The 19,799-nt window shown below is 34.6% G+C and overlaps 2 protein-coding genes and 1 long non-coding RNA gene across 4 annotated transcripts; 1 reads left to right on the top strand and 2 right to left on the bottom strand.

Annotated features, from left to right (window-relative positions):
• Nucleotides 1–7,594: 7,594 nt before the first annotated feature.
• LOC106391055 (double-stranded RNA-binding protein 5) lies at nt 7,595–9,492 on the bottom strand. 2 transcript variants are annotated; one of them, XM_013831618.3, is made up of 4 exons: nt 9,350–9,492; nt 9,022–9,283; nt 8,728–8,947; nt 7,595–8,624 (listed from the first exon to the last, which is right to left on the bottom strand). In XM_013831618.3, exons 2-4 carry the CDS (start codon nt 9,265–9,267, stop codon nt 7,948–7,950), a joined length of 1,143 nt encoding a protein of 380 aa, XP_013687072.1. In that variant the 5' UTR covers nt 9,268–9,283; nt 9,350–9,492; the 3' UTR covers nt 7,595–7,947. The 2 variants fall into 2 exon arrangements, with proteins under 2 accessions (XP_013687072.1, XP_022556836.1); XM_022701115.2 differs by having other exon boundaries at nt 9,022–9,276; nt 9,350–9,489.
• On the top strand, nt 8,984–9,612 carry LOC125586278. The gene is made up of 2 exons (XR_007322783.1): nt 8,984–9,215; nt 9,318–9,612. It is a non-coding gene; the product is annotated as an uncharacterized LOC125586278 (long non-coding RNA).
• Nucleotides 9,613–10,315: 703 nt separating this feature from the next.
• LOC106391054 (probable protein S-acyltransferase 6) lies at nt 10,316–12,739 on the bottom strand. Its single transcript, XM_013831617.3, has 5 exons — nt 12,380–12,739; nt 11,711–11,893; nt 11,348–11,632; nt 11,045–11,278; nt 10,316–10,972 (listed from the first exon to the last, which is right to left on the bottom strand). Exons 1-5 carry the CDS (start codon nt 12,461–12,463, stop codon nt 10,538–10,540), a joined length of 1,221 nt encoding a protein of 406 aa, XP_013687071.1. The 5' UTR covers nt 12,464–12,739; the 3' UTR covers nt 10,316–10,537.
• Nucleotides 12,740–19,799: the final 7,060 nt, after the last annotated feature.

Genomic DNA, 19,799 nt, shown 5'->3' with positions numbered 1-19,799 from the left:
ATAAAAAAGGTGGTGGAAGCTAAAAGGGAGCTGGATCTTCTCCGCGTTCCGAATATTCCATTCCACGTCAGCATTGTGCCTTTCCTGATGCTTTCTTCTTGCCGTTTATGGGATCTGGTATGACTAAGACAAAAGAGTCCGGTTCTCATCTCATACGTGGCCCTGAGTCATTGGATATTATTCTATCTTCCACGCCTCACTCATTTTAGGCGTCTTTTTTTTATTTGTCTTAAGAACTTTGTTTGTTTTCCAAAATTAGTGAAATTATTTGTTTTTATTTATAAAGATTCCTGCCTAAATAGAAGCAAATAAAAATTAGTGGGGAAGAATAGAAAACACTGAATTTTATTGTGAAGCTGGATATTTATGTCATTGCTCATACCTTCACACAGTCAGGCAAAAAATAATAATGTATAGTTTTTGTAAAACTAAAAAGAACGTTTTAAACATAACAATGGAATTACGACGGGGGTAATTTAGACAATGGAGATTTGATGAAAAACGTGATACAAACATTTTGTACATGTAAGATTGGTCAAAAATCGACGACCTATTAGACGAGTAATTTTGAATCAGTCATATGATAGTATTAATATTTTTCTTCTGGATTAATGTTTTTAAAATATTTCCTCCACGAAGATCTGACGTATACTGTATGCAATATCTATCTGTCAAGATATGATAAAACTCAAATCGGATTATTAATTTGTTTGTATTTTTCGTTGACATCATCTGGATTATTATCATTTATGGTTGGCTCGTGGGTCAGATCCAACAACATGTGAGCTTTTTGCTACTCGGATCCACGTCATAAAAACTGAAACATATGTTATTTTACAGAACTGATAACATATTTTTTGTATGAAAAATATAAGCCGAACAAGTGGCCGGTTAAGTACTTAACAAAAAAAAAAGTGGCCGGTTAAGTTCAGTCTGGTTGGTAATATGGTTAGGGAGGTCACTGGTTTTATGCTTCGGTTTGTAAACGGCCCACGAGAAAGGCAGATGCCTCCATATTTATGTTATGGCCCAAATGATTGAGACCCGAGTGTCGTAATATTTCAACCCTCTCTATAGGGAAAACCAGAAAAAATAAGAGATATAAATCTTTAATCTAAAAGGTTGCATATGTTTTAACTGAACTAGAACATTTTTTTGAGAAAACAAGAACATTTTTTTTAAATATAGAGTCCCTTGCATCTCTAATATGGAAAACATAATTCTGTATTAACTGAAAAGTCAATGAAATGATTTTTGATTAGTTGTCAATCATAGATGAATTTTTAAAAATTGTTATAATTTTATTGGTCGATGATTTTAGAAAAAATGTCAAAAATACCACTTTTCATATTCATAGTACCACTTTCCATATTTACACTAAAACTTTACGCGATCAACACGGAAATTAGGCGGTCAACGCGGGAATTACGCGAATCAACGCCATGCTTCATCGATTTGATCATACTCGCCGCGGCCAAGCAGTCGCGTTTTCGAACAGGGATTCTAACATGCATGGTAGCTAATTTTTATAAACCGGAATACCGAAAGACCGAAAAAAATAAACCGAAATTGTACTGAAGTCCGGATTGAACATGTCTAGTTAAAATAGCTTAATTTTCCTATGTAATTTTTATTTATTTTAATCATACTTAAAAAAGCAATTATATAACCATTTAATATTAACTGCCATATAATCTTACATATAATCATTTATATTAGCTAACTGTATCAATTATGAAAAGTATATATAATGCTTAATAACTTATTTTATCATTTATTTGAAAATATATAAAGTATATATTTAAAAAAAAAAGCTAATAAAAGCCAGTATAATAGATTTTTTTCCTATTACAAACCAGTGTTAAAATTAGCTTAATTTTCCTATATACATCATAATATTCATATATAGTTCATTATACTAACTATAAACGGGTCTATAAATTATTTACATGAGTTCAAAATCATTTCTAATGATTAATATATCATTTGTAAGAACTTTAAGAAGTTACTAGATCTCGATCCGCGTAACCGCGCGAGTTTTTGTTTTCATTTATTTTTATATAAATATTTTGTTTTCAATTTTAAATTGGTATATATTATAATATATATGTGTTTATCAATTTTTAAAACATAATAAATATACGCTATATTTTTTTCATTGAATAGATTGTTTCAAACTTTCACATGTATTTGTATCTTCTTCTATATATATATTTTCGGATTATTATTTCATTATTAAAATTGTAACTATATATATATAGATTAGTAAAATATTGTTTTATTGTCATATTCAAAATATTGTAACATTTCACAAAATTAGAAAGTTTTTTAAAAATTAAACTTTTCATTTATTTTTATATAAATATTTTGTTTTCAATTCTAAATTGGTATATATTATAATATATATGTGCCTATCAATTTTTAAAACATAAAAAGTATAAGGTATATTTTTTTCATTGAATAGATTGTTTCAAACTTTCACATGTATTTGTATCTTCTTCTATATATATATTTTTGGATTATTATTTCATTATTAAAATCTTAAATATATATATATATATATATAGATTAGTAAAATATTGTTTTATTGTCATATTCAAAAAAATATTGTAACATTTCACAAATTTAGAAAGTTTTTTAAAAATTAAACTTTTCACTTCATAGATTTATATTATCGAGTAAACAATTAAAAATTTAGTTTTTTTAATATTTAAAATAAACTATATAGTTAATTTGTTTTCATTGGTTTAAGATAGTAAAGATTGATCATTGTTAGATAATATGATTTTTTTATTTAAAAAATATTTATAATTTTAAAAGCTAACATTGACAAATATTTAAATAATTAACATATGGAGGCATAGTATTACAACATTAATTTATATAAACATTTTGTTTTCAATTCTAAATTGGTATATATTGTAATATATATGTGTCTATCAATTTTTAAAACATAATAAGTATACGGTATATTTTTTCATTGAACAGATTGTTTCAAACTTTCACATGTATTTGTATCTTCTTCTATATATATATTTTTGGATTATTATTTTATTATTAAAATCTTAAATATATATATATATATATATAGATTAGTAAAATATTTTTTTATTGTCATATTCAAAAATATTGTAAAATTTCACAAATTTAGAAATTTTTTTAAAAATTAAACTTTTCTCTTCATAGATTTATATTATCGAGTAATCAATTAAAAATTTAGTTTTTTTTAATTTTTAAAATAAAATATATAGTTAATTTGTTTTCATTGGTTTAAGGTAGTAAAGATTAATCATTGTTAGATAATATGATTTTTTTATTTAAAAATAAATATTTATAATTTTAAAAGCTAACATCGACAAATATTTAAATAATTAACATATGGAGGCATAGTATTGCAACATTAAATTATACCTATTTAATTTATACTATCTATAAATCCAATTGATCATCTATTTTTTAAATCCAATTATTGATAGTCCAATAAAAATTTCAGGTAGGCTCAAAATTTAAATGATAAGATTAGAGATTAAATGTAACATGACTTTATAGAAATAGATTCATTAGGTCCATTTAAAAAAAAAATCATACATGAATCAAAGTTGTGACTTCTGTTTTAATATATAAGATTTATACCTATTCATTTCTAATAAATATTTTCATTCATAAATAATGAATAATTTATATGATAAGAGTTTACAAGATAATTTTTAAAGATTAATAAACCATTATAAGGTAATATCTCATCTCATTTAGAGAAGCTTATGAAACTATTTATGAAGATTAACATGTTTGTAAATTATTTAAAATTAAAAACAATCAATAAGTATTTATAATACTTTTATATGAAGTCTTAAATCATTGTGAAAGTGTATAATTTATTTACAAGAGGTAATAACTTATTTTCTTAATTTATAAAACCATTCATTAAGATTTATGAAACTATTTATATTGATTTTAAAATTCTGTGAAATTCTTTATAAGAGTTAAACTTAGTATAAGTTTTGTAAGTTATTTTATAAATTTATAAGTTACTTTATAAGAGGTTATAAAGTCAGAATCAATTTCAAAATATTATTTTTTTCACAAAATCACCATTCAAAAATCTTTTTTCAAAGAAATTAAAAATTAAAAAATATTTCTAATTGTATTTAAAAAGAAAATAGCTATAAACCAATTAACATCAGTTGTCAAACAATCAAAACAATATTATAAATAAAAATATACCATTAAAATTTTCACAGGTTTGTTTCCAAGCATATTTAATAATAAAAAAATAACTTGAAATATCTGATTTAAAAAGAAGCATTCAAAAAATTTACAGTTTTTGAACATTCAAAATTTAGAGACATATTATATCATTTTAAACACAAAGTAAAATTTTTAATATATTTGAATATTTCTGATTATAGAAATCAAGTCACATACAAATTTATCTTAAATCATTTTTTAAGAAATGACTAAGATTATTGCGAACAAATACATTGAAATTTATGTAAGTGAAATTTTCTTATGTCCGTTTACGTTACAAAATAAAAAAAATATAAAGATGTTATAAAATATTTTATGTAACTACAAAATACAACAAATCAAACGTAGAGAGAGAGAGAGAGAGGGATTTTAAAGATGTGTTATTTTATATACATAATATTATAGAATGGGATATCCGTGTTAATAACAATTTATTTTTTTTTGAAAGAAATACATATATGTTTGGACAAATTTAAAATATAGTATATGTAAAAAATATGTAAGTTTTACTTTGATATTATTGTTTGGCTAAATTGTATTGGTAAAGAAAACATAGATCAAATAAAATGAGAGAGGAAAAGAAGAAAATAGAAAGAAAAAAATCAAAAATTGAGATTAATTAAAGGTATATATATTAATATTATATAAAAATATATTGCATATTCTAACCATGTGTATAGATGGCAATCATGGATCTGGACCGCGAGCCTATCCCGTAAAGGACTGTCGCGGTACGCTATTGGGACGAGGTTTTCTAGGCCCGTAAATTTGCGGGCCTCGCGGGACGGGTCTTTGCGGGACTGGATCTTTTACGGGATGGGCCGAAATGGGTCACGCGGGATTACATGGATTCGCATTATTTTTCCATTTCTTATTTTAGCTGAAAAAACGAGAAAGAGAGTGAGAAGAAATTGATTCTTGTAACTTTTCCTCCAGAAAACATAAGGAGTTCTGGTGATGATGATTCGAGCTCCGGCGATGACGACTCCAGCTCCAGCAATGACGATTCGAGCTCTGGTGGTGTTTTGATTTGATTATCTCTTTTTATTGCACACAACTATGAATTGTTTTATTAAAATGTGATATTTCTTGTTTAAGTTGATTTGTTTGTTTTCAGTACTGTGAAGTGGTATTTTTGTTAAATTAAATTTGGTTACAATGGTGTTGTTTAAGAGAAAAGTTAGTTCTATATCACGTCACTTGTATAATTTGGCAAAGTGATTCACGAATTTGTTTGCAATCCAAATAATTAAAAAGAGAGATGGTTTGATGAATACATACAACACTTGAGCCAAATTATTACAAAGACAACAAACCAATCAGATTCAAACTAAACAAAAGCTTATGCTGATAACAAAAGAATGCTTTTAACTCAAGAACACAAGCACAAACAGAGCTTTGTCGCATTGATTTTGATAAGGCTTTAGTGTAGCTTAATGAACTCTCTTCAACTCTCTTTACACAACCCTTATACTTAAACATTCGTGAAAGAAGCTGTAGCAGGCGGTTTGATAAGGAAATGTCTCGCAAAGGCCTATATATTCTGCGGTACGGGTTTGGACCGGCATTTTGAAGACCGCAGCCCGCGCGGAACATATCCGCTAAAATCCGTTCGACGACTAACCCGCTGCGGTACGGGACAGAACGGGATGGGTAAACTTGTTTGACAGCTCTGACCATGTGGTTACTATGGTTATATGTTGAATTATATTTTTTATGGTTATACATTGCAATTTCTCTATAATTGATTGCTAATCCGTTTGAGAATAAGGCTTTGACAAAATAAAATATCGATAATGCAATTGTTTGTGTTAACTAATTTAACCTACGGTGTATATCTACTTTATATAATTTTTGTAGTTACTATGTATTTTCCAATTGATAATAATGAGTTTAGTCGATAATTTTTGGTAATTGGTAACTATCCTAACACACAAAAACTATCCGAACATTAATATTCTCTAACATTTTAGTAAATGGTTGATAAACAAATTCCAATATAGAACTTCTTTGAAATTATATACTAGTATAAAGTAAAACGATATACATTCGATAGTAAATTTTTTTTGTCAACCATTCGATTAGTAATATAAACTGACACATTATAGGCAAGGAAGAACGGTAGACAGTAAAGTCAGTAACAGCGTAACTAAGGAAGGTAGAAAAAAGAGAAAAAGACAAAAATAACACTAAATCAAGTTTTTGTTTCCAAACTAGCACTAAAGGTCAAAAGTCACAAAAATAACACTTAATGTTTTATCAAAAGTCACAAACTTAGGGTTTAGAGTTAAAGGGTGGGGTTTAGGATTTAGGGTTTAGGGTTTAGGGTTTAGAGTTTAGGGTTTAGGGTTTAGGGTTTAGGGTTTAGGGTTTAGAAATGAGGTTTTGGTGATAAATGGTTGATAAACAAATTCCAATATAGAACTTCTTTGAAATTATATACTAATATAAGTAAAACGATATACATTCGATAGTAATTTTTTTTTTGTCAACCATTCGATTAGTAATATAAACTGACACATTATAGGCCCTGTTAGAAACTACGCTAGGCGCTAGTCGGGCGGCAATCCTGGGCCTAGCGAGTTACCGAAAAATCGGGGATTAAGCGGGGTATACGTGGGGATTAGTTTTTATATGTTTTAAATTATAAATATATGTATACATACCATTACATGTGAATGTTTAACGAATAATCAACATAGCTCAGTGGTTTGCTTAGCAATTGTTGCAGTAAGAGGTGTGGTGTTTGATTCTACTCTGATGCAACTTTTCTTTTATTTTAAGTAGCACAAGTCAGAAAAAAAAATTAGAAACCAGTGGCATTTGTTCCACATCGACTAATTCCTTAGAAGAGGAGCCTCAAAGTCTTCTATAAATACATAGAGGAGATCCCAGCTCAACTCAAGTAAATGGGCTGTCTTATGGCCCAAACATTTGTCTTCAAAATCCAAAATTTTACTGTTCAAATTAGTATTTTTGTCCGATTTCTGGACAATTAGGCGGCGATTAGTCGGGTTTTAAGTGATTTATTGCTTATCCGACTTATTGTAACGATTTGGCTAAAACCGCGGCGGTGCACTACCGTCGAACGCTTATGCGGACGCCTAGGCGGCTGGGCGTCCGAGTTTTAGAACAGAGATTATAGGTAAGGAAGAACGGTAGACAGTAAAGTCAGTAACAGCGTAACTAAGGAAGGTAGAAAAAATGATACTAACAGATAAATGGCACACCTTTATTGAATCGGTTATAACTATATATAAAAAAAAAACTGGGGTTGTTTTTTTATCTCAACAAAAGTTTTGGGATGTTTTCCGAAAAATACGTGACTTGTGGTGGATGCATAAAATTTGTGTCTGAAAAGAACTAATAATTTTCTTTTGTCTCGAACCAACGTTACAGGAACAGAGAGCAAACAATAAATGAAGAACGAGTGGGAAGCAGAGCAATCGGCGCATTAATGGAGGAAGACAAAACCCATTTAATGGTCTTCTTTCTCAACTGCAACGTCCCGTCTTCTTCCCTAACTTAATGCTCTCTGCTTCCGTTCTCCGTGCTTTACGCAAGCATTCAAAACTCATGTCGGCCCAGAAATTTCAAAAAAAAAAAAAAAACAAGAACACAATCATATTATTGTCTAATCAAACAGCAACTTGACATATGATTTAATTTGAGATTAACCCTTCATCCAAATTCACCTAACTAATCATGGGTCTGATCCACAATTTTCGTTTGAATTGGATTCTTCTCTTGAACTCCCAATCCCGACGTCTTTGGAACAGAGCAAGAGTTTATAGATGATGCTGATGATATGCTAGGATCAGGGTTTGGTTTCGATGCTGGAGCTGCGAAAACTGGAATCACTGATCTGATTTGCACCGCTGGAGCTAGCATATTACAACCTCCGACGAAACTGAACCTGCCTCTGTCGGAAAATGGGATTTGGTTACTATATCCGCCGCTCGATGATTCGTTGGGTTTGGCTTTATGATGAGCAGCCTTTGGCAAAGGAAACGTTTTTGTGGTGATCATCATCTCTGTCTCTGCCTTAGCTTCTTGTGATGATATCCCTTTGAATGGTTGAAGGTTTGTTCTTGATGCCTGGCTTTGTGTATGCGAGACGAAACTGGTTTTCTTGTATTGCTTCTGTGTTGATGATGATGGTAAAGAATGTTCATAGGTTAATAGATTGATCCATCTCAATCTCTCAAACAACAGATCCTTGTTTGTATCTTGTTGACTTGTTCTTCTTCTCCATTGGTCTGTGGTCTCTCTTCTTCTCACTTCTTTGGGTTTAAATCTCGAAAGTACTCTTGCTACTACTTCTTGTTCCTTCTCTTCACCATTTTCTTTTCCTCCCATAGAATCCAAGCTTGACACTGTACAGAAGGAAAAAAGAAAAGAAAGAGGGACTGATTCAATAAGAAAAGTGATAAGCTTTTTGGGGTTTATAGAAAACTGGAAGAGAGTAGTTTGAGTTACTTTTTTTCAAAGATGACCAAGCTGCAATGGCTGCGTTTTTCTCAGCTTGTTTCTTTGTCTTTGCTGATTCTCCAGTGAAACTCATCCCAGCAAGCTCCACAGTGCAAGAGAAAGCTGGGAAGTGATAAGATCCTGATCTCACACTTGTGTACATTGGCAGATCAAGACCAGCTCTATGTGCTGTCTCTTGTAGCAAGTTCTTGTAAATTCCTGTCTCATCCTTGAAAGTGATATAAAGACGTTACACCTTATCTTTTTGTATGACCAAAACACAGATGAGAAAAAAGAACTTACAAGAATCTTTGCAGTCAAGGATTTAGAAGGGACTCTAGAGGACAGGACATTAAGTGAAACTTCAGCAGCTGCATGCTCAGCTTGTCTGAGAGTGGAACAGTAAGTGGGACTCTCAAATATCTCACCATTGAAGTTAACAGAAGCTTTGAATCTTGGAGCATGATCTGGTCCTTCTCTTATGCAAGTATATGATGGTAAGTTGAAGCAGCTTCTCTGTGCAAGCTCTTGCAGCTGATTCTTATACATGTTTTCCCCCTGTAAACTGAAAAAAAAACCTTTAATCTTTTTTCTGGTAGGTCTAAAAGAGAAGACAAAAGGAAAAACCTACCTGCTGAATTTTTGGTATCTAAGGTTTGGCTAGTTAGTGTTGAAAGTATGATCTAAAAGAGGGACTTTTTTTGCAGAGGTTTTTGAGCTCTCTGCTCACATGGTAAGGTTCTAAATAAAAAGGAAGCTAGAGGAAGATAAAAACAGTAATAGTGTCATTTCAACTGAAACATAGTTCATCTTTTTATATAATTTCATAACATGTGCATACAAAATAACACTAATGAATGAACTAGCCCTAGTATTGACTTTCTTTATTGTCTTTGTCTATTGGTGTTTGACTGGACAGTTATCTTCATCCTCAGTTAAAAACAGTTACTACATTTTATCAACACATTCAAGGTTTGACCACTTTGTTTGATTTAGTTCATGAATTGAAAAGTCCTTGTCTGAAGAGAAGACTCATTTATGTAGAGCCTTGTTTGGTTTTAAGTTTTAACTGTTTAAAAGATTTAGATCCAATGAGTAAATTAATTTAGAACGTTGAAGAAGAATCTAAAGGATTCTTTTGCATTTATTGCAGCGCCGTGCTTCAATGAACACTATAAACAAAGACTGGTCTGGTCTTTTAGTCCACATGTCTGAAGAATTCAGTTTCAACTTTTTAATTATTTGACAACCCACTCCTCTTTCTATCTTTATATTTTATCATAAATATATAGAAACTCTATTATGGAAATGAAATTGCTTCAATGTATGTTTTTATAATAGAATTTCTCTATTTATAGGAAAAAATATAGAGATATGCTTATTTCACTTTTAAATACAGAGATAAAAAGTAATTTTCCTCTATATTTTCTTCTAAAATAGAAAAACTCTATAATAGAAACATACATTAAAACATTTTCACCTCTACAACAAATATCTCTATTTTAGAAGAAAGAAAATTATAGAAATGTACCCCGAAGATGCTATTATAAATAATACAGTGCAAAATCGTCTGTATTCATTTTGTTTGAAAGACAAGTGCTGTTAAAACAATAGATTACAATAGAACTCAATGATTTGAGATTTAACTGTCTGAACACAACTAATAAAAGCACTCATAACATCTGAGAAATCAAACTAATTCACAATTGATTTCTCTGAACAACTCAAAATACATCAATAAATAAAGCTGAAAATCATACAAAACACATTCCAAAACACATTTTGAAACACAACTCAATCTTTTGCTCTTGGGATGTTTCTAAGTTCTTCTTGATGCTAAGGCCATAACCTCTGGTGACATCTCCCAGCTTGAGTGCCTAGGGTGAATGTTAGGCCTACTACCACTTTGTTCATCATCATCCGTTGTGGTCCTAATGTCACCTAACTCATCGTCGTTGACATGAAACCGCTCATTGTTACCAACGTTCTTGTCATCACCATGTTCAGCCATTGCCCAAACACCTTTCCTCCCCATTTCAATCTCATCGTTACCTCTTCCCATGTTTGGACTCATAAAACCGCCGCCAACAGCTGATCTTGGCGGCATTGGAGCTTCCCTAGGTACCATAGCTCTGAAACTGTTCTTTGAAGGAGGTATCGCAGAACAGAAGATTTCTTTAAAGTTATCAACCACTCCTTTGTTATGTGGGTTGCTACGCCGGTCATAACTGTATCTGAAATTCTCATATGTAGTCTACAGAAACAAAAACAAAAGATCAAAACGTGTAATAGAATGACATGAGAGGCAAAAGGACTTTAAGGTTACCTGATTAGTGCTGATGAGATAGAGATGGAAGCATGTTAAGCCTCCAACGAACCACATACATATGAATGTGTAGATTATAAGAGCAATGGAGGCAGGAGTTTTGAGCATTGCTTTCCAAATGGTTATATCTTCAGATTCTTTAATCTTCCTTATATAGACACAGCAAAAGGCCAACACGTATACACAGAGAAGAGTCGTGGAGAAGACAAACATGAAGAAGAACCGATAATTCCTCTGCCAAAAGTAGATGAATCATACACTGATGCAGAGACCAGAGTACATTGAAAAGGGAGAGGAACTTACTTGGGCAATACATTGACCAACCCAAGGACAGTGATGGTCAAATCTTTCAACACAGTTGTTGCAGATAGAGCAATGCGAGCAGCGAGGTGGTCTGTAGAGCATGCAAGTGTCACAGTACTTGACCTTAAATATGTTTCCGTTAACTTCTACTTCCTTTACTCGAGGGAGTCTTGGAGTTTGGCTTGTCCCTGAGTTTCCATCGATAACTTCAGGCTCAGGGGGATGAGAGTTTCTTGGGATAATCCCTGGATCTCTTCCGGATGTAAGCATCAGAAGAATGATGTCCTGAGTGAAGCATAGAAGTGTTACGAATCCACAAAGCGTTTGAAATGAAAAAAAAGGAAAGGTTTGGTTGGTACTCACATAAATGGTGAAGACAACAGCGACAGAGACTATTGAGAGTCCCCAAGTATCAGAGAAGTCATCCATTAGCTTGCTTGCAACGAAGATGCAGAACACTATAACAGGGACCACGATGAGACTTATTGTCAGACCAAGTGATCTTGCGTCTGGCCCGAATATAAACCTTCCCTGAAGACAAAATATCTGCAAGAAACAAAAAAAACAAAAACAAAAGAGGATTGTTGAAAGAAACATTAACAAGAGTTCAATAATAAAGTGCTTTGGAGACTAACTTTCAAAATGTTTCATACTAAAACAAGATTTCATCTTTGTGTCACATTTATACGGCACAACATCAACAATATACATCAACTAGTTTTGGCCCCTTTGTAAGAAGAAGCAAATCCTATTCGGATAATGCGCTAAGTTCTTGGTTAAAGTTAAGATTTTTATTCACAGTGTTGTCACAGGAAACAAAAAGCTTCTTGATTTATGCTAATAACGACATTTATAAATATTCATTGTAGACAAGAAACCTCAAAAAAAGCAAAACTTGTAACACCAAACCCAAGTTCCAATTTTAGAACAGACTAAATCTGAGCCCAGTGACTGAGAAATTTCTACCAAAATAGCTCAAACATTAAACAACACAATCAAGAACTTCTATAAATAAATGAAAAAGAAACTAACATTGCTTCCTTTCCATGTTTGATAGACCCGCAAACCGTAGTTGGATCCCAAATCGGATCTTTGAGGAGGCGTCACTGCATACATCTCTCTCTCTCTCTCTCTCTCTCTCTTCTCTAAGGCTTTCTCTCTCTCTATCTCTCGTTTCCTTCAGAAGTAAGCAAAGGGGGGGAAACGAAGATAAGATAACTAAGAAAAAGGAGAAAGATTTAGTCTTCGTTGAAGAGATTCTTTAGTTTCTGGGAAGTCTCCGACATGAAATGAGTAGTCAGAGGAACAAAAGAGAGAGAGAGAGGGTTCTTCCTCTCCTTCTTCCTCCTCTCACTTTACTCTTTTGTTTTCTCACTATTCAATAAATAAATTATTTTAAAATTCGACTGTTCGTAGCTAACACTTTTCATTAGCCGAAAGTGAAAGAACCAAATCAGATGACGTGGCATTCTCTTAGTGGTCTGTTTCCTAACTTGGCTACGCTGCCCTTTTTCATTCGTAAAAGAAATTATTAGATAACGGAAATTAAACTTAAAACAATTTTTACAGCAAAAACAATTTTTTATTTTTAAAAAACAGAACTTTCAGTCTGTTTTCACGATAGACAAACATGAAGCTTTGTTTCAATGGAGTTTATGTCTCTTCTTGTCTGTTCTTTTGTCTTTAACCTCTTAGACTTAGCCCATTATTTGTTTTGTTTGTTTCTTCTTTCAATCAAATAAACAGTACTCATTTGTAAACATAACCAGGAACTGATAATGCTTAAACTTTTGTAACTTAAACTCTGTCTCTCAGACAGTCATCATCCAAATCAAACGCATATTTGAATAAGGAACAAGATAATCCAAAGCCATGAAAAGCGAAATCAAACACAAAACAAATATGTTATATTTTAGGGCTAATTGGCGAAATAGCTAAGTCTGGAAGAGAAATTAAGTATATGAACGTGATTTTGACATAATTAAATGGATATCAATTGTCTCTCACCTCATCCGGTTCTACCCTCCACGCTTACAAGTCTTCGGTGAAAGAGGGAGAAATAGATGACGTTTTGCAAATTAAATAGATGACGATGTGATAGAGAGAGAGATGACGTTGCGGGAAGGATGAATTGATGATATTCACCATGCACTGTGCAGATCTTAAGGACAGAGTAGAAGCCACGTCCTCATGAAAATAACCGCATGCTATTTACTGAGTTCAGTAAATATGTGGATCAGAATAGACCACCCTCACAATATATCGTGTATTCCATATACTTTTGACAGTCTGTCCATCTCGTTGTTAAGTAAGAAAAAGACATTGACGAAGGTGAAAGCAGAGAACGAGTTAATGCTCAGCAGATTCGAACATGTAATCATCAGTAACAACCAACTAATCCTTGTATTTATCTGTATTTGTAGTTGATGATCATTATAGTATTTGATATAAATGATTGTCTCAATATGGAATGGACCATTTGATGTAGATCTGAGATAGTAATTTTTTTTTCTCCAACCTGCAGATGACAGGGCAAGATAAAGTCTTGCTTGTACATGGGACGTGGGTCCGTGATAGCGATCAACGGTGGATATTTGAACCTGACATAACTTCCAAAGTAGAACATTTCATTCGAATATTCTTCGGGATGACAATGATAGAGTTATTGACTTCGGTGAGAGAACGCTATCAACTATCACCGACATATGATACGCTCAAGCTTTCATATCAGTATCCAGAATGGGTGAGCTTTGGAGATGGAGAGCTCGAAATGCCTCAGTACATAACCGAGGACACAGAAGTCGGTGTGTTTCTAAACATGAGGAGATCTATTGAAGAAGTTCCTCTATATGTCTCTATCTACCGCCAATCACATGGAGGGAAGCAACTTACTAAGGGGCGCGAGACAGAACAGAGGGTGCCTATGGCCGAGGATGTTGGAGATGGAGGCGATGAAGAAGACTGGCATACCTTTGCACTATCTGAAACCCCACTGACCATTCCACTCACTCAACCAAAAGGAAAGGCGATTCTACATGAAGTTCCAGACTATTCCGTTTCAAAGGCGGTGAGATCTAAAGAACGACGGAGTACTATTCCACCTTCAACAGGTGGAATAGTAATCACAGAGAGACGTGATCCCACCCGCGCTACCAGTCCTCAGACAGGCACGAATGAGAGGGGAAAAAACAAACGTCCTGTGGAAGAGGAAACAGATTCAGAGTCTGACTCAGATGATGACATGGTCGTCCCTGTTGTTCCCGCAGTTGTTGGTGAAACCGGAGAAGGGTCTAGGCCGGTCCGAAGACGTCTATTATTTGGAAATTCTGGCATTCCTGACACTGACGGTGGAGTTAGAGATTCAAACTTTGGTTCAGATGATTCAGAAGAATTACCAGTAGACGATGGTCTACACTGGGTAAATTCGATGAAGCACTCCACGAGATGCTAAACAACCCCTATACGCCAGCATTTTTTGGAAGGGATGCTCCACCTGTATTCGACAACCGGGAGGGATCAGGTAAAGAAAACACTTTTAAGTAAATACTAATGTAAAGCGACATGATAAGGAATGAAATTTAATAGAATGGATTTGTTATTTTGTTGGCTATACTATATTGATATAATAAAAGTTAATTCCATACTATATAAACCAATTGACATGCAGCTGAATGTTTCATTGACTTTGTAGGGGTTGACACGACTCTGGCCGACATCCAATACGAGGGAGATGACTTTTATGTGGGTCGCGTATTCAAATCCAAAGCCGACTGCAAAATCAAACTTGCAATACATGCTATAAACAGGAAGTTCCATTTCAAGACCACTCGTTCTAGCCCTTCCATACTACTTGCACAATGCGTTGGTGATGCATGCCCATGGCGCGTGTATGCGGTCTTGTTAGATGCAAGTGGGAACTTCCAAGTCAGACAAGCTAACCTAGTTCACTCTTGCACCGTTGATGACCGTATAAACTACCACAAACTTGCAACGACTGTCGTGATTGGCCAGATATTGCAATCTCGTTTTATTGGTATTAAGAAGGGCCCCACTGCCGCAGCAATAAGGAAAATATTGCTAGATGAATTTCATGTCAACGTTTCATACTGGAAAGCTTGGAGAGCTAGAGAGATGGCGATGGAGCATGCAATGGGGACAATGGTTGGAAGTTATGCACTGATACCTCCATATTTGGCACTCCTTCAGTCTTCTAATGTAGGAACCGTATGCTACCTAGAAAGTACGGATGAAGAAGAAGGTGGAACACGGTTTCAATACTGTTTTGTTGCTTATGGAGCATCGGTGGCAGGGTATTCGTCTATGCGGAAAGTTGTTGTTGTTGATGGGACGGCGCTTAAAGGGAAGTATGGTGGGTGTCTACTTTCAGCCTCAGCACAAGATGGGAATTTCCAAGTATTTCCCCTTGCGTTTGGTGTTGTTAATAGCAAAAACGACGATGCTTGGCAATGGTTTTTCCAGAGGCTACAAACTTTTGTTCTGGATACCCCGGGCTTGGTTTTCATCTCTGATCGCCATGCAAGTATCGCCACTGGACTGAGGAAGGTAAATATGCGGACAATCTTTATTGAACATTAAATTAAACACATTCTATTTTTTTCCAACTATACTATATGTAACGTTCACCATCTACATAATATATTTGTACTTGTACAGGTCTACAACCATGCTCAGCATGTCATATGTGTTGTCCATTTGTGGAGAAATCTGATTGCAAAATATAAGAGTAGCAGACTCGCGAACCTTATGTCCGCTGCTGCAAGAGCTTTCACCGTGACTGAATTTAATAAGAAGTTTATTGAAATTCAGAAAATCAGCCCAAATTGCGCGGCTTACTTGGTTGATATAGGTAACGATTCTATCTGATATTATATAATACACAACGGTACTATACTATATTGCATCATTTCTATTCTATCTACTACAATATAGTACTAAATATAAAACTGCCCAGTACTTATTAATATTGTTAACAGGGTTCGACCAGTGGACTAGGGTTCATTTCAGGGGGAATAGGTTCAACGTCATCGATTCAAACATAGCTGAATCCTGGAATGGTGTGCTTAAGGAAGCACGTGAATATCCCCTCATTACCATGTTTGAGTACATACGTACAACAGTTATGTCTTGGTTTGCATTGCGTCGAGCGAAATCAACCCGTGAGCAAGGAACTATCACCCCAAATGTCAGGAAACTCGTGGAGGAAAACTTTGATCTCTCCACCGCTATGGTTGTACGTGATATAGCCGATCTTGAATACCAAGTGCAGGACCCCACCGGGGAGTGCTTCACAGTTTTATTGGGTCCCGGTACTTGCACATGTGGTGAGTATCAACTAATAGGGATACCCTGTATGCATGCGCTTGCTTGTTCAACCAGGGTTGGATTTCCATCTGATGCGCTGGTGGCACCGGCTTACCGTGTACCAACATGGCGACAAGGCTTCATCGGAAAAATATATCCGGTCCCATCTGTTGGTGGATTAGAACTCGGATCTGGAACTAGAGCTCCATTACTTCCACCGGCAGTACGCCGCCCACCTGGGCGTCCTAGGAAAGTCTGCATCCTATCACGTGGGGAGTACAAGGTAAGCTACTCTACCATTTATGAAAATTCTAATTACTGAACGGAATAGTTATATCAGCTTATGGAATAGTCAGGCCGAATAGGTAATTGTTCAAATGGACTAAATATAAAGTACAATATGTAAATATTGTCGTAATACCTATTAATATGGAACATTATATATTCTACATTTACGCAAGAATGATAGATGTTTAAATTTGGTTTGTAGAAAGGAGGAAGCTCGTCAAACAGGAAATGCAAACGTTGTGGCCGTTCAGGACACAATCGGCCACAATAGGGCATCCTGCCGCAACCCAATATGATAAGCTATAACTATGGAGAAGGCAGCAGAAGGCAGTTCGCTGAAATCTTTTGGGAACTGGGTGATTATGCAGTAGCCAGTGTCGTATAAAGATCGGGCATGTACAGGAAGTGGAAAGGGGGGAAAATAGTCTTTTAACCAAATAGAATGGTATATGCTTTACAGTGATATATCTATCTATTTGGTATGTACGTATTATGTTATATAGACCCCTTTAAATCACAACTCTTGTGGTTGTTGTACGGAACACCCCCAGACCTTCTCTTTTGTCTAATATTAATAATGTCGTTCTCCACTATTTGCTCACACCTTATAAGCCTTAAGCTTTTAGGTTGTTTTTTCTATACCATTTATTTTCAGTATTATACTATAACTAATACCTTTAAACCGTTAACAATAGAAATCCTAAACACAACATGTCCACCCTTACGGAAAACTAAACCCAAACCCCCGCCCCCCAAACCCCACCCCCCCCCCCCCCCCCCCCCATTAACCTTAAACAAAATACATAGTCAAAAGTAACTCAAAAAGATGACGTACTATACCATTTTTCAACACATAACCATATTAAAGTTAATATGGTTATAGATGAAATTTGCATACAACATCTCCACCCTTACGGAAAACTAAACTCAAACCTCCTCCCCCCAACATTAACCCTAAACAAAATACACATTTTAGAAGTAACCCAAATAGATGAAGCACTATAAAAAGACACATAAACCCAACATCCAACCCCAACACCCCAAACAACCCTTCATCAAAACTAAACCCAATACCTTTACACACGTTAACATTTCCACCAAAGCACAACAAACCAACCCGTAGGGAAAACTAAACCCAAACCCCCACCCCAACCCCCTAAACCCTAAATCTAATACAATAACCCCTTTTAATAATACAAAACCTAAACATCAACACCCCCACGCTTATTGAAAACTAAACTCAACCCCCTACCCCCCCCCCAAACCAACCCGTAGGGAAAACTAAACCCAAACCCTCCCCCACCCCTTAACCCTATACCCATTACCATTACCCCTTATAACGTGATAATATCAATCGTCATATATAGAATAGTTATTTACTGAAGATAATTTAAATAGTATGGAATATAGATGGAATGTGTAGTAGTTATATAAGATTTTCGAGATGAACATAAACTTGGGTATGACTCAAGATACACTGACTTATGATAACCTTCGTTACACATGTTGTACAATCAGTACTCTAAACGGTAAACACTAACTGCTTAAAAATATACTATTTTTTTGCATGGAATAAAGAAACATGTAACTGAGGACATCATAAATTAACCATAAGAAACCATCGTTTGTTATTCTGAAGAAACAAAGTACCACAGAGAAAAACATAAAGAGGTAGGAGAAAGGAAATTCCGTAACACAATGTGGATAACATCAAACTGTTATTGCAACATAAAGTAGTACAGTTCTGAAAACGACTAAACTGCAGGATTAGTGGGGACCACCTTAAACATACCCAGCGTAGATATTGCATAGTTCTCCGCTGCAACACGAACCTCCTCTTCAGTTAGAGACAGATTAATCAAAGGATTCCCCAACGCAGCGATCTCTAACAGAATCAGTGCCACCACCGCGGCGTACCCTAAGAACAGGAAAAGGATTATTAAAAATTTAGTGTGGAATTCTATACTGGCTACCCCATAAAGTATAGTAGCTTATGCGTATGGTATAGACTAGAGCTTGATAAACAAAAATTTTATAGAGAGGCGGCCAATACCTGGATGTTCAAGTAGAACTGGTATATCTATGCGAGATATGGGGAACGGAAGGTAATTCAACTCACGAGGTCGGGAAGTTAGACAGAACCTCGATATCATGTGAGGCATCATAATCGATATCGGGTTGACGACATCTTTCACCACAAAAATAGGAGGACATGTCTGGTTCGCGTCCACCACATAGATGGCCCACATAGCTAAATCTACTATCATGCCAACCCAGTGTCTGTCTTTAACCAGAATCAGAGTGTAGAGAAAATTTACTTGCGTAAACCACTGTGGCCGGTGCATGAACTGACTGCGCAGAGACATCGGAAAAGTGAAGGCGGCCTTATCTTGCATGGCTTCAAAAGCAGGATAACTGCGGATTAGATCCATAAAAAAGTTGGAGGGATGAAGTAAAATTTTGAAGATAGATTGCTGTCACGCCTCTTTCTTATCCAACCTATAACACGATCCACAGCCTACAATATACACATAAATAAGAACGAAAACATATAGACAAAATTTATGCGAAGCAGTAAGGGTTATAACGTACCTCATACGAACAAACGCCGGTACAATTGAACACATCATCCAAAGAAGCAATGGAAATGACTGACCCGAGGGATGGTGCATTTGATCTGAAGGAAAGTGCTAACACAGTTAGGTGTTTATTTCATAAATATACCACACTATATCATATGGAATATATAGTTTTCAAATGGAATAGCAATCATGAAATGTTTGCCACTTACTTCGCCTCTGCCATTATCTTCAAAAATGCCTCTCTTTCAGCTGGGGTTGGA

Source organism: Brassica napus, chromosome C4, assembly GCF_020379485.1.
Source record: "Brassica napus cultivar Da-Ae chromosome C4, Da-Ae, whole genome shotgun sequence".
NCBI classification, from domain to species: domain Eukaryota; kingdom Viridiplantae; phylum Streptophyta; class Magnoliopsida; order Brassicales; family Brassicaceae; genus Brassica; species Brassica napus.
Note: the sequence above shows the minus strand (reverse complement) of the source record. Positions and strands in the feature narration are given on the sequence as shown.

Excerpts from the sequence above, each read along its gene's own strand:
- LOC106391055 (XM_013831618.3), bottom strand. The coding sequence starts at position 9,267 with ATGTATAAGAATCAGCTGCAAGAGCTTGCACAGAGAAGCTGCTTCAAC. Across the intron at positions 8,948-9,021 it reads CCTTGACTGCAAAGATTCTT|GATGAGACAGGAATTTACAA; the intron begins GTAAGTTCTTTT and ends ATCACTTTCAAG. Across the intron at positions 8,625-8,727 it reads TTGGTCATCTTTGAAAAAAA|TGTCAAGCTTGGATTCTATG; the intron begins GTAACTCAAACT and ends CCTTCTGTACAG.
- LOC106391054 (XM_013831617.3), bottom strand. The coding sequence starts at position 12,463 with ATGTATGCAGTGACGCCTCCTCAAAGATCCGATTTGGGATCCAACTAC. Across the intron at positions 11,894-12,379 it reads AAACATGGAAAGGAAGCAAT|ATATTTTGTCTTCAGGGAAG; the intron begins GTTAGTTTCTTT and ends TGTTTCTTGCAG. Across the intron at positions 11,279-11,347 it reads TTGGTCAATGTATTGCCCAA|AGGAATTATCGGTTCTTCTT; the intron begins GTAAGTTCCTCT and ends TACTTTTGGCAG.